Source organism: Sus scrofa, chromosome 7 (assembly GCF_000003025.6).
Source record: "Sus scrofa isolate TJ Tabasco breed Duroc chromosome 7, Sscrofa11.1, whole genome shotgun sequence".
In the NCBI taxonomy this organism is placed as follows: Eukaryota; Metazoa; Chordata; class Mammalia; order Artiodactyla; family Suidae; genus Sus; species Sus scrofa.
In genome coordinates this window covers 21,234,223-21,248,241 of record NC_010449.5, presented here as the reverse complement: position 1 = coordinate 21,248,241, position 14,019 = coordinate 21,234,223, and the positions used below count along the sequence as shown (strand labels likewise).

General features: G+C 46.3%; 1 protein-coding gene, 1 non-coding gene and 1 pseudogene across 3 annotated transcripts; 1 reads left to right on the top strand and 2 right to left on the bottom strand.

Annotated features, from left to right (window-relative positions):
• Positions 918–990, top strand: TRNAV-UAC. Its single transcript has one exon. It is a non-coding gene; the product is annotated as a tRNA-Val (tRNA).
• LOC110261658 lies at positions 2,506–7,579 on the bottom strand (annotated as a pseudogene). The gene is made up of 2 exons (XR_002346103.1): positions 7,453–7,579; positions 2,506–6,618 (listed from the first exon to the last, which is right to left on the bottom strand). The product of XR_002346103.1 is annotated as an MLV-related proviral Env polyprotein-like (transcript).
• LOC110261659 lies at positions 9,210–12,101 on the bottom strand. Its single transcript, XM_021099818.1, has 2 exons — positions 11,360–12,101; positions 9,210–10,506 (listed from the first exon to the last, which is right to left on the bottom strand). The coding sequence occupies exon 2, from the start codon at positions 10,375–10,377 to the stop codon at positions 9,397–9,399; it is 981 nt and encodes a 326-aa protein (XP_020955477.1). The 5' UTR covers positions 10,378–10,506; positions 11,360–12,101; the 3' UTR covers positions 9,210–9,396.

Sequence of the window (14,019 nt, the reverse complement as noted above, 5' to 3'; positions counted from 1 at the left end):
GGCTTATGGGTATTTTATCTCCCGCTTTCGGGAAGGAAGACAAAGGAGGGCATTCTTATGCCCTTCTTGTATCTGCTGTTTTTCAAGTGCCTTTAACTAATCAATATACCAGAGAGACGTATTTTGGAGTGGTATGCTCTGAATCCTTACCATTGAAGACATTTATCTGTTATAAGGGACAGTAAATATGGGCGATTCATCATTAAACATTGCTGACTCAATTACACATATTAGAAAAAAAGCCATACTTTAAACTGCTACAAATTAAATCTTACATACTTTAAATCCAGCACAAATTAATTGCAGGTGGATTACAGGCTGGAGTGTGAAAAGCTTTTAGACAGACATTTCAGTCAAGCAGTGAAGAACTGCTAAAATCCTAGCTGTGGGGTAGAATCAATATGAATCACCATTCCTCTTCCTCCCTCTCTCCCTTTTTCTTTTTATGGCCGCCCCTGTGACATATGGAGGTTCCCAGGCTAGGGGTTAAATCCATCTTAATGCGCAACTATGCTAAACTTAATTTAGTGAGCAGTTCCCGGTTGGTCAGCTCTAACCCAGGCGCAAAAAAAGAGGTCATTAGAGTGCTGCTAATTTCGCTTATAATGCCCTTGCAATAAAGATATATTTATTCAACAGCTTTTTTTTGTTGTTTTGTTTTTGCTAGGAAATACAGCGTAATGTAAATACATGCAGGGGTTTTAATCACTGCTCTATTCGTAGCACCTCAACAAGTGCTTGGCTTGTAATCTCAAAATACTCTCTGAGTGAATGAGTGAGATGCAGCAGAAATGTAATTAAACACCAACATTCCCTATATTCAAAGAAAATGATCAATCTTCGAATTGGGTTTTATAGGCCGATATATTTTTTTCAGAATATTTTTATTGGGAAGACGAGAGCAGTCCAGAGGCAGCGGTTCCATAGTGTAGTGGTTAGCACGTCTGCTTTACACGCAGAAGGTCCTGGGTTCGATCCCCAGTGGAACCAGCCGGGGAGGTTCCAGCTCTCATTTTACCGTAAATGGGAGATGAATTGGTTTAATGTTGTTTTAATTTCTGCTTTCATTTTGTTTTTTTGTGGTTTAGGCTTCTGAAAGTGCTATTTAAGAAAGAGAATTGCTGATTTTCTCCTGGCTTTTCTTTGGGAGATCCATATTCATACGCTGCTTAGTTCTCTGCCACACAGGTGAGCATCAGGTTGTCACCAAAAAACAGTCTAGTTTTTTCTGTTACTTGTATCATCATAAAAGTCAAGGAGAAATAGGTTTCAATGAGGCCTGCTCACTAGGGACCCTAGACATTTTCTCATCTCTAAAGTGACAGAGCCTGATCCATAGGAATTCCTAAAATTGTAAAAATGGGCAGAAGGAGGAGGAGCATCCCACCTTAGGTCAAAAGGGTGTCTCCTGGGCCTCAGATTGGGAACAGTGCCAAAGACACCGAGGCTGGGCCCTTTAGCAGTGTCTCAATCCTTTAGAGGACTCTCTCCTAGAAAGTTAAGCTCTCTTAGTGCCTGCCAGGAAGTTTTCAGAATGACTCCAGGTTTATGGTTCTAAAAGGACAAAACAGAGCCCTTTGGTCTGAGAAGCATTTAACACATTTGATGGCTGAGATGTTATACTAAAGGCAAGAGACATTTATGAAAATCTTGACATTGCACAACCCTCTTCCACCATACTTCCACTCAAAATAAGCAAGTGCTGTCCAAAGGGTCAGAGCTTCCAATCAACTTTCCCATATCCTGCCCTTAACCATGAATAGAAAAGTCAGACTTATTATATAATCTGAAGAATGTATTACAGAATGTAACAAAAATGGAAAGAAAAACAACTTGATAGACAAAGGACATATGTAGAATTGTGCTGAAAATAAACAAATGTTAATATACTCAGAGAGAGACAACATTGCATACTGAAAGAAAAACAAGTGTATTCACACAGGGAAAGAGGTTTTGTAAAATAAAAATATATTATCAGAAGTGAAAAATTCAATAAGTAGATCCTAAAGTGTGATAATATCCTGGAATAGCAAGCCAAAAAAAAAAAAAAAAAAAAAGTGATGAAGGAGAGGGAAGATAATCAGAGGAAAAGTCTAAGATGTGCAGTATCTAAATAATATTACTTTCCAAAATAAAGAATAGGGAAAATGCAAAGAAGATAAATCTTTAGAAATCAGGCATATACCATAACACTAAAAATAAAAATCTACACAGACAGGGATCATCCGTGGATAAAAATATTTCTCTATCTGACTACTGAGGAAACAGAAGAGAATATCATACTCTAGAGAGGTGAAAAAAGCGAATCACAGAAAGAATCAGTTGACAGAATAGCTGACTTTTCAACATTGACACCAGAAGTTAGATGACAGAGAAGCTATGGTTTCAAATTTGAAAGAAGATGAATCCTACCCTAGAATCCCATATGAAACCCAAGTATACATCAAGTATGAATGAAAAAGAAAGAATTTTTCGAGGAGATGAAATTGAGAGAAACTTGGATGTAGACAAACACTTCGAAAAGAGATTTAATAACTGGTAGATCAATTTGGGGTTGAAATATTAAGACCTATTGAATATCGTGCAAATAAAAATTACTCATTCCATGTGAGAGGAGTACTAAGAGTTTGTTAGGACAGTTTAAAATTAGAAACTATGTATAAGATGTGAAAAGGAATAAGTAATCATTAGTTGCAGATGATATGTCTACAGGGAAAACTTGAGAATCAATGTGTTTAAAATCAATAAGGGAGTGATCACATTTGCTAGGTACTGTTCATAGTTTTAATTCAGAAATATACAGAAAATAAGGTTTTAAGAAAGTAGATCATGAATTTATCTGACAAAGTACTTACACAGGGATAGTTAAAAATTTTATGGAAAGATACAGTTTTTTTATATCTTTATGCAGTGATACACCATGTTAATGAGAGAAAAAATAAAAATACAAAGTTTCTTTAAAATTATATATTTCCATAGTGAGATTTCAATCAAATTCCAAAATTGCAAGAACTAGAGGGCTTTAGCAAGCTAGATTATATTAAAAGAGAAGAAAAGGATGACAGAGGTACTTTTCCTTCTAAATGTCAGATTTGTTACAAGGCACAGTAAATATGGGCGATTCATCATTAAACATTGCTGACTCAATTACACTTATTAGAAAAAAAGCCATACTTTAAAATATACCTATAAATTAATTGTAGGTGGATTACAGGCTGGAGTGTGAAAAGCTTTTAGACATAGACATTCAGTTTAAGCAGTGAAGTGAAAGACCAGTAGAAGGAAAATCCCCCTCGTCCGGACTCAGAAGAGGCGACACCCCATATCACTCAGGAGAAGCGGTCTTGATGCAAACAGCAAGAGGATTTTTATTCCAAGCGCGCTGGGGCCCACAGTCTTAGGCCACGCAGGGGTAGAGGACTGCTGCCCCGAGTGCGGAATCGGGACAGCTTTCATGCGGTTCACAACAAAGCCCGCGCTTCACAAACCAATCATTTTAAAACATCGAGAGCCCACGCTCCGTGGACCAATCATTTTTCTACAGTTCCGGAGGTCCGCATTTGCGGGGGCTCCTGGGCGGAGTGACAGATTGCAGTTGAGATAGGTCACTAGGGCTTTCAATGTGTAATCATTTCTTCTATGGCGCAAGCAGTTTTACAGAATCCAGATAAGCGATTAGTCCACTCATTTCCTGTGATCTTACTTAGGCCAGGATCACCCACTCAAGGGCCTATTTTACGTCCTTTCACCTAGTTTCATACAGAGAGCAGGCCCTGGAACAGCAAGAAGTGTGACCTTCTACCTATTTACTGGCAGGGAGCAGGGTCTGGAATTCGGGGGCATCTAGGGTTTTTTAGGAAGCTGGAGTTAGGGCTCTTTACTACCTTCTTGGGGTCTTGGAGGGTTAGGCTGCATTTTCATCCTTTCATTCCCCATTTCTTCTCTTGTTAATAGTTCTAATCTTAGAACTGGGAAGGCTAAAGGTCAGTTTCTCCTTGGCTCGGAAGGCCTTGGTACTGTTGCCTAAGTACCATGATCTGGACTGTACTCACTCGTTCTCTAACAAAGGCAACAAACCTATTAATTAAGCAAGGCCCAACTGTAAGCAACAGGAGCAGGACCACTAGGGGTCCATCAGAGCAGAAAGCAGGGTGGTCATCCAAGGAGACCTGTTGAACCATCCTTCAAACCACCCCTGGTCAGACTCTCTTTCCCTTCGACGTCTCTCTAACCTTTCTCTAAGCTTGCTCATGGAGTCTCTGATGGCTCCCAAGTGATCCGCATAGAAGCAACATTCTTCTTTTAAGGCTGCACATAACCCACCTTCTTTTAGAAACCAGATCTAATCCCCTCCAGTTCTGTAGAACCACTTCAGACAAAGAAGTCAGGGATTCTTCTAGGTTGCTAACAGATTCCTCTAAGGCTCGGAGATCTTCTGTCATGGCTGCATGTAGCTCACCAAGTCCTTTTTCTAGCTGCTGTGGTCCTGTGATCAGGGCAGCTGTCCCTGTCCCCACACCGGCCATCCCTAATCCAAGTATAACGGCTAGGGTAAGGGTCACGGGCTCTCTTTTTGAGCGGGTAGGCCGATAGTCATACTCATCGATGACTACTTCCTCAGGATGGTAGTATACCCGGGGGACGAGCTGGACCATGACACAGAAATCTTTGGATTGGTTAAAGACTGTGGTAGAAACACAGGGAGTTAACCCAGTATTGCATGCCCACCACCTGTTATAACCAGGTACTAAATACTGATTTTCTGAGGCCTGCTCATAAACCATAGTACTATTGCAAAGGTGTTGGTGGGATGGGGGAGCTTTTCCTATGCATGTCCCCTTCCCGGAAACTTCAGTGAAGGTAAGCTTATTTCGGGACCCCCATGTACATTGATTTCTATGCTCTTTGGTCACATTGAATTTCCTTCTCTAGCCATTCCTCATAATAAGGAGCCCTGAGGATAGACAAAGCCAACAAGAAGAAGTGGCATCGGGGTCGGTGGAGTTGATGGCTTGGAAAACTCCCTGGATGAGACTAAAGAGTCTCTGTCCTGTCTTAACAGGAACACCGGGGGAGTTTCTGGCATGTTGGTAGGAATCAATCCAGTGGTACCGTTGCCAGGCGGCTGTGTTATGTCAGGCCGCAGCGAGGTTAATTAGGGCACCGGCAAGTTGTGTGGTGGCTCCAGGGCCGGGGGCCCCTGTTCAGCCAGTACTTTGTTGGGTCCCACTGCCACAGGGGGTTCCGTCCCCGTCTCTACCCTAAGGCGAATGGTTAAAGTGGACCCTGCTCCCCCTCCATATTTATAAAAAACTATTCCCCAGCTCATACCATTTATCCACTTTTGAATATTTTCCTGTTTTCCTTTTTCAGTGAAACTTATTTTTAGATAATCTAAGTCTGATGGGGAACAGCTCTTATCTTTATATAGTTCCATAACTTTGTACTTCCCCGGGCCGGAATTGACAAAGGAGAATTTTACCCGGTCCTGGAGAGAGATCGGCCATTTCCAGTCTCCATCGTTGGAGGTGACGCAGCTCCATCTCCTACAGAAGGATTCCCCGGAACCCCCACAGTATTTCTCTTTCTCTGTGCCTGGGCAGCAATAGAACCCATAACTACGGACTAGGTTGGGAGGTGTGCTTTTAGCAGCGGGGTTAATCAATCGGAGGCAGAAATGCAGTTCAGGCCACCAGGTGCCTTTAGGAGCGACACCTCGAGTGCTATTAACAGTGACACCCGTATGAGGGTCAATAATCAGCCAGGTAAGGGATAAGGGTCTACGGGGGTTCGAGCTGTCTATAAGGCGTTTACCACTGGCTTGGGGAGTTATTGTTAGAGTAAGGAACCAGGCGATGGAGGCGAAGCTTAAGGGGATTCTCAGTCTTTTCAGCTCTCCACCCTGAGTCGGGAGGGGCGCCGGCTTGACGTGGGACGCATGGATCCAGGTGGAGATTCCTTCGACTTTCACAACCGTTGGTGTGGTCAAAAGTCCGAGATAAGGGCCCTTCCACCGAGTCTCGAGGTTTCCTGCACGGTGGCGTCTAACATAGACTGAATCTCCAACTTGGAAGTGATGTGGAACTTGCAAGTCTCCTTCTCCTGAGTAGGCCTCCCGGAGCTGCTTCCATGCTCGCTGCTTCACCCACTCGAGCGCCTTGAGCCTAGAGAACAAAGGCTGGGAAAGCAGCACATCAGCACTATGTACAGAGGCAATTTCTACCAACGAGGGGGGGGGGGCATAGAGCAATTCATAGGGGGTCAGCCCAAACTGTCCAGGGGTGTTCCTAACCCTGAAGAGCACAAAGGGCAGGAGAGCTATCCAATCATTAATGCCAGTCTCTGTGGTCAATTTGGTAAGGGTCTCTTTAATGGTTCTATTCATCCTTTCTACCTGTCCTGAGCTTTGGGGTCTGTATGCACAATGCAATTTCCAATCAATCCCCAATGTCTTGGCCAGTCCCTGACTTACCTGGGCAACAAAAGCTGGACCATTGTCTGATCCTATTACCTTAGGTATTCCAAATCTTGGAAAAATTTCCTCCAATATTTTCTTAGCCACCACGGTTGAAGTCTCCTTCTTAGTAGGATAAGCCTCTACCCATCCTGAAAAGGTGTCTACAAAAACCAATAGATATTTGTTTCCGTATTTAGCTGGCTTTACCTCAGTGAAGTCCACTTCCCAGTGAGCGCCTGGGTGGCTTCCCCTTAGTCTCTTTCCCGGAGGCATTCTGGAAGGATTAGCATTAACCAGATGGCAAGGCACTCAATGTTTGACCTCCGAGTCAGCCACTCCCGGTAGTTTCAGAACATGATAAGGGGATGTTCTGACCAACTGTTGCAGATGTTTAGCTCCTAGGTGGGTTAGACGATGCATCTGTTGGACATACTCTAACCATTCTTTGTGGGGTAGGATCTCCTTCCCATCTGAGGTATAGCAGGTCCCCTCTGGGATCCTAGAGAACCGGTCTATCTTGTTTATCTCCTGCCAGTCTTCTAGGGTGTACTGCCGTCCGGGTTCTGGGGGTTTGGATGTTTCTATTATAGGCAGAAGGTTAACACCCTGGGCTGCCTGCTTGGCGACCTGGTCGGCCATCTGGTTTCCTTTTGAGATGAGATCTTTGGCTTTCTGATGCCCAAGGCAATGTATAATGGCTAGCCTTTTTGGCAAATGTAAGGCCTCCAACAAGCTTAGAATTTCTTCTTTGTTCTTGACTTCCCTCCCTGCTGAGGTAAGCAACCCCCTTTGCTTATAGATGGCCCCGTGTACGTGTGCAGTCGCAAAGGCATACCTGCTGTCCGTATAAATGTTTATGGATTTCCCTTTGGCCAGCCGCAAAGCTTGCATGAGGGCCACGAGCTCAGCCTTTTGTGCTGAAGTCCCTTCCGGCAGGCTGCTAGCCCAGATCATGCGGGTCCTGTCCACCACCGCCGCCCCAGCCATCCTCTTACCTTCCACTACATAGCTGCTCCCATCAGTGAACCAGGTCAGCACTTCTCCAGTCAGCGGTATGTCTGGAAGGTCCTTGTGGACCCCAATCTCCTCAATCAATAGTTGATGGCAATCATGAGTCTTGGTTCATCAGTCTCTTCAGGCAGAAGAGTGGCAGGGTTGAGAGCGGCTGGTGGAGCGAACGTGATCCTCTCTGTGAGAAGCAGGCTTTGATAGTGAGTCATGCGGGCGTTGGTCATCCATCGGTCTGGGGGCTGCCGGACGATGTTCTCCAATGCATGGGGGGCTATTATAGTTATATTCTGTCCCAAAGTCAATTTGTCAGTGTCCTTGACCAGTATGGCCACGGCTGCGATAGCCTTCAGGCATACGGGCCAACCACTGGCTACAGGATCCAGCTTCTTTGACAGGTAGGCAACAGGTCTCCTCCATGGTCCTAGCGATTGGGTTAAAACTCCCTGGGCTACCCCCTTACACTCATCCACATAAAGGGTAAAGGGTTTAGTTACATCAGGGAGGGCCAGAGCAGGTGCGCTCAGCAGGGCCTTTTTGATAGCATCAAATGCCTTCTGGTGCTCAGGAGCCCAGGAGAACTCCCCTTTTTCTTTGGTTAGTGGGTAGAGTGGGGCTGCTAAGGTCGAAAACCCCGGAATCCACAGTCTGCAAAATCCAGCTGTCCCCAAAAACTCTCTCACTTGCTTGGCTGTGGTTGGGGCCGGTATCTGGACTACAGTTCTCTTCCGTGCCTCCGTCAGCCATCTCTGCCATCCCGCAGACTGTACCCCAAGTATGTTACCTCTCTCCTGCAAATCTGGGCCTTTTTAGCTGAGGCTCGGTAGCCTAGGTCAGACAATTCCAGTAGTAGTGCCTTCGTACCTTCTAAGCAGTCCTGTTTGGTGGCTCCCGCTAGAAGCAGGTCATCCTCGAACTGGAGGAGGGTCACCTGGGGGTGTTGGATCCTGAAGTTGGCCAGATCTTTATGTAGGGCTTTGTCAAAGATGGTCGGGGAGTTTTTGAACCCTTGGGGCAATCAGGTCCAGGTGAGCTGTCCTGTTCTTCCCGTACCTGGATCCCTCCACTCAAAGGCAAAAAGTGGTTGGCTAGTGGGGTGTAATCTCAGGCAGAAGAAGCATCTTTTAAGTCCAATACTGTGTACAGTTCCATTCGGGCGGGAGAGCGCTCAAGAGGTTATAAGGGTTCGGGACCGTTGGGTGTATGTCCTGCACCCTTTTATTGACCTCTCTCAAGTCCTGTACTGGACAATAATCATTGGTCCCAGGCTTCCTAACCGGTAGCAGGGGAGTATTCCAAGGGGATTGGACAGGAACTAGGATGCCCTGTTGGATTAATCTTTGAACATGCGGCCAAATTCCTTCTCGAGCCTCTCTACTCAAGGGGTACTGTCTGACTGATACTGGTGTAGCACTGGCCTTCAGCTGAATAACCTGTGGGGGAACTTGCTTTGCCAAACCCATCCCTGCGGTTTCTGCCCAGGCTTGGGGAAACTGCTCCAACCAGGACTGTATATCTTGATCAGGCTTTACTTGGGGAGAATATAGTCGATATTCATCATCTAATTGGAGGGTCAACACAGTGATGGGTTTGTTATTCGCAGACACTTCTGGTTTTCCTTGTTCAAAAGAAATTTGAGCTCCCATCTTGGTCAGTAAGTCTCTACCTAGGAGGGGTATTGGGCCCTCAAGGATGACCAGAAACGAGTGGGTTACCCGTCCCACTCCCAAGTCAACGGTTCTTCGGGTAGTCCATGGATACTGCCGTTGCCCTGTGGCACCCATCACCCAGGATTTTTTATCTTTTAGTTTTCCTAATGGCTGTAGCAGCACTGAATGCTCCGCTCCGGTATCAACCAGGAACTCAACTGGTTGCCCCTCCACCTTCAAAGTTACCCTGGGCTTGGGGAGGGGGTCCGAACCCCGTCTCCCCTAATCTTTATCTTCTTCCAGAGCTAGGACCTTCGGTCCTTTGTTTCCCTTCTTGGGGCAGTCCCTTGCCCAGTGTCCTTTTTCTTTACAATACGCACACTGGTCCTTGTCGAGTGGGGTCCTATTGCCCAGGTTCCCTGACTGTCTAGGGCCTGACCTAATTTTCCTAAAATCTCTCTCTCTCTCCCTGCTGCTCTTCCCTTCAACCACTGCGGCCAAGATCTTAGTCAAATTCTTCTCTTGCCGTCTATCACGTCTTTCCTCCCTTTCTTCTCTCTCCTTTTCTTTTCTCTGTTCCTTCTCCTCTTCTGTCTCCCTTCTGTAATACACCTTCTCTGCCTCTTTCACTAGATCACGTAACTCAGCCTCCTGTAACCCTTCCAGTCTCTGAAGTTTCTTTCTGATATCCAGAGCCGACTGCCCTACGAAGGCCAGGGCCACTGAGGCTTTCTGGGCCTCTGAGGTAGGATCAAAAGGGGTGAACCGCCTGAAGGCTTCCATGAGCCTCTCAAGAAATACCGAGGGAGGTTCCTTTGGTCCCTGCATCACCTCTCTTACCTTAGCCAAATTAGTGGACCGTTTTGAGGCACCCCGGAGACCCGCCACCAGAGCCTGGCGATAGATTTTCAAGCTCTCCCTACCTTCAGCCGTGTTGTAGTCCCAACCGGGGCGAGTCAAGGGAAATCCCATGTCAGTCTCATTTTGCAACTGCGTGGGTCGCCCGTCGGCCCCAGGAACATTTTTTCTAGCCTCTAACAGAATTCTCTCTCGCTCCTCGGTTGTGAAGAGTGTCTGCAGCAGCTGTTGACAATCATCCCAAGTAGGCTGGTGAGAGAACATAAGGGACTCCACCAACCCCGTGAGGCGTTGGGGATCCTCCGAGAAAGGGGGATGGTTAGTTTTCCAATTGTAGAGATCTGCAGAAGAAAAGGGCCAATACTGGAGGGGCTGCAATTGGCCCCCCCAGCATGGGAGGGCCATAGGTGTGCAGCGGTAATGTCACGATCTCGTCTGTCCGCTCCGGGGTGGCGCCCCTCCAGCTCGAGTCCTGGCAGCAGGTCCCTCCACCGCCGGAACTCCAGGAGGGGCAGAGGGTCCCCTTGCAGCACCCTGTGCCAGATAAGGGGGTGGGGGTGGGGGAACAGGTTGGGGTTCTGGCCAAGTCGGCGGCTCCTCAATCTCGGGGTAGATACGAGGAGAGGGCTTGACTTTTTCGGCGAGTGTTTGTTTTTCTCTCCAAGAGCCAGAACTTGGGGACCTGGCTTTCTTGGTTTATTTAGCCATGGTTTAACCCATGGCGGAGGATCTTCTGCCAAATCTTGCCACGTAAGGATATAGGGCTCCTGATCAGGATGAGAGCTGGGTCCAGTCTGAAAAATAATTGCTTTAACAGCCAGGATAATCTCAGAATTAAAGGTCCCCTCTGATGGCCATCCAACATCGAATGTTGGCCATTCAGAGGCACAGAAAGTCTGCCAAGGTCCCTTCTTAACCTGAACTGACAAATTATGAGCCCTGGATTTAACTTCAGTCCAATGGTCGAGAGTCAAACTAAGGGGGGGTCGTCACCGTCTGTCCCATATTAAAACTGTAGACAAGGACGCACAAGACAAAGACACACGAAACAGAAACCAACAGATCCAGACACACGCGACCCGTCCTCGTCTTCCACAAGCAGACAAAAGAGTCCACCGGCCGCGGAGGGGGAAGCTTTCGCTTCAACAATAGAACTCGGTCCTCTGACCGACAGTAGGAGACCACCAGGCGTCCCTGGCTCTCCCCACCTTCTGGGGCGTCCCCCAGGGCGGCAGCCTGTGATCCTCCTAGCACGTCTGCTGATCACAGTCCTCCAGTCCTTACGGTCTGAGAGGACAGTTGCAAACCGAAAGCGCGCATCACAGAAAACAGACACTCAGAACAGAGACGCCGGCTGGCACACACGTTCCAAATGGTATCCCTTTACCTCCAAGTCGGTTCTCGGGTGTGAGGGGTGGTCGCGGGGTTTCCCGGCCAATGCACCAAATGAAAGACCAGTAGAAGGAAAATCCCCCTCGTCCGGACTCGGAAGAGGCGACACCCCAAATCACTCACGAGAAGCGGTCTTGATGCAAACAGCAAGAGGATTTTTATTCCAAGCGCGCTGGGGCCCACAGTCTTAGGCCACGCAGGGGTAGAGGACTGCGGCCCCGAGTGCGGAATCGGGACAGCTTTCATGCGGTTCACAACAAAGCTCGCGCTTCGCAAACCAATCATTTTAAAACATCGAGAGCCCGCGCTCCGTGGACCAATCATTTTTCTACAGTTCCGGAGGTCCGCATTTGCGGGGGCTCCTGGGCAGAGTGACAGATTGCAGTTGAGATAGGTCACTAGGGCTTTCAATGTGTAATCATTTCTTCTATGGCACAAGCAGTTTTACAGAATCCAGATAAGCGATTAGTCCACTCATTTCCTGTGATCTTACTTAGGCCAGGATCACGCACTCAAGGGCCTATTTTACGTCCTTTCACCTAGTTTCATACAGAGAGCAGGCCCTGGAACAGCAAGAAGTGTGACCTTCTACCGATTTACTGGCAGGGAGCAGGGTCTGGAATTCGGGGGCATCTAGGGTTTTTTAGGAAGCTGGAGTTAGGGCTCTTTACTACCTTCTTGGGGTCTTGGAGGGTTAGGCTGCATTTTCATCCTTTCAGAACTGCTAAAATCCTAGCTGTGGGGCAGAATCAATATGAATCACCATTCCTCTTCCTCCCTCTCTCCCTCTTTTTCTTTTTGTGGCCGCCCCTGTGACATATGGAGGTTCCCAGGCGAGGGGTTAAATCCGTGCTGCTGTTGCAACCTTCACCGTAGCTGTAGCAATGCCGGATCCTTTAACCCACTGTGCCAGGCCAGGGAGCAAACCCGCACCTGTTGGCCTCCCCAGTGACCTGAGCTGAGGCGGTCAGCTTCTTAACCCACTGTGCCACAGTGGGAACTCTCCTCTTTCTTTTCATTGAGATTGCTTTTACCTATTCCAGCTCAGATTAGAGTTTGCTATCATATCTTTCCTTTTCCAGTTTCTGTCTACAGGGGTCTGCCTTCCCCTATCTTCACACTCAGAAGAAAGACCAAGTAGGCTGAAGGATATAATAAGAATGCTTTTGGAGAGTTGTGATGGCTGAGGTTGAGACTTTATTCCTTAATCAAGAGTGGAGGTGCCTCTGATTTATCTTGAAGTGAGCCACGAGCTTCCGCTGCATACTTATTTCATCACAAGGCCAGGACATATACATTTTTCAGCTTTACTGATTGAGGTTCATTATGAGGTCTAGCTAGTCCCTGACTTCTTTCAATGGCAGGAAAGTGCTTTCTTAAGTCTTGCTAAGGCCTAGAAGAAAAAGCCCATTGTATTCCCTTTAGGAAATCTTTCCAAAATACGAATTCCATTTAAACGTGAAGGAGGGCTAGGGTTCTATGGATACAGGCCGATTGCTGCACACTGGAGAGAAATTAACCATGCCTATTATGCTCCTTCTGGGTTTTTGCTGATATGAGAAGAAGGTTCTGTTGGTGTAATTTTTTTTTCTTCCCCAATTCCCTGATTTTTGTGGCCATTCTTCCTATGATCTACTTTTTTTTTTCCCCAAGACCCCTGTGACTTCCTCAAATATATGGCCTACTATGGCAAATATTTTTGAATCACTGTATTGATAAATAGCCTGTCTGAAATTTTGAAACGAAACTTCTTTCTGAGGATGGACAAAACTTTCTGTCACAGTTGGAATTAGTTTTATCACCATCAAAATAGCTGAGGATTGTAGTCACTTTAAACAGATGCTGAGTTTGCCATCAGTGTTTACAACATTACTACTGCACAAAGGCACAAACCACAAGACTAGTTATTTATTTAACAATAACAACAATGGCTTATTTTAACATGTCTTTGGCACTGAGCTAGTGCCGTCATGTATATTATGTCTTTAAATCTTCAGCGTCTGTAGAAAGTGGTAACTCTCATTAACTTCCTTTGAGAGAGGAGGATGAGGAGGCAGAGAGAAATTAAAAAAAAAAAAAAGGGCCATGAGTGCCATAGAGGAGGGCAAACTATTAATCTCATAATTCCCTTGCTCAGTTTGTACCAGATTTGCTAGTGATGTCACTCAAAGCTGCACAATGTAATTGTGAGCGAGAGGACCTGACATGTATAATAGAAACCTATATTGGCACCAAGTATCACGTGGGTACATGCCAAGCAAGCACTCCGCTTTTTGAGCAAATCACGATGTGTAGGTCGTCTTTCCCCTTATCCTTTACCTGGTACTACAAATTAATTTGGGGTCAGATTCAGGACCCTAGTGCTCTTGCTAAGAGACAGCCTCTGGGCCATAGTCCATGGATTTCTGCTAGAGATAGTGGCTATTTTTCTGAACCATAATCCCCCACCCCCCAAAAAAGTTTCTCCACTTTTTTCCAGATTATCAAAGTTTACAGTGTTTCAGCACTGGCCCGGTCACCATAGTTAGAAATGTGTGATTCATAATCATTCCCTTGAAAGATTGCCACAATATACCTGGATCTGCATTTGAACAGTCATTTCATGTATTTAAAAGGAAAAGTTTTCTAATTTTATTGTTTATTGCCTCAGTTTCT

Excerpts from the sequence above, each read along its gene's own strand:
- LOC110261659 (XM_021099818.1), bottom strand. The coding sequence starts at position 10,377 with ATGGCCCTCCCATGCTGGGGGGGCCAATTGCAGCCCCTCCAGTATTGG.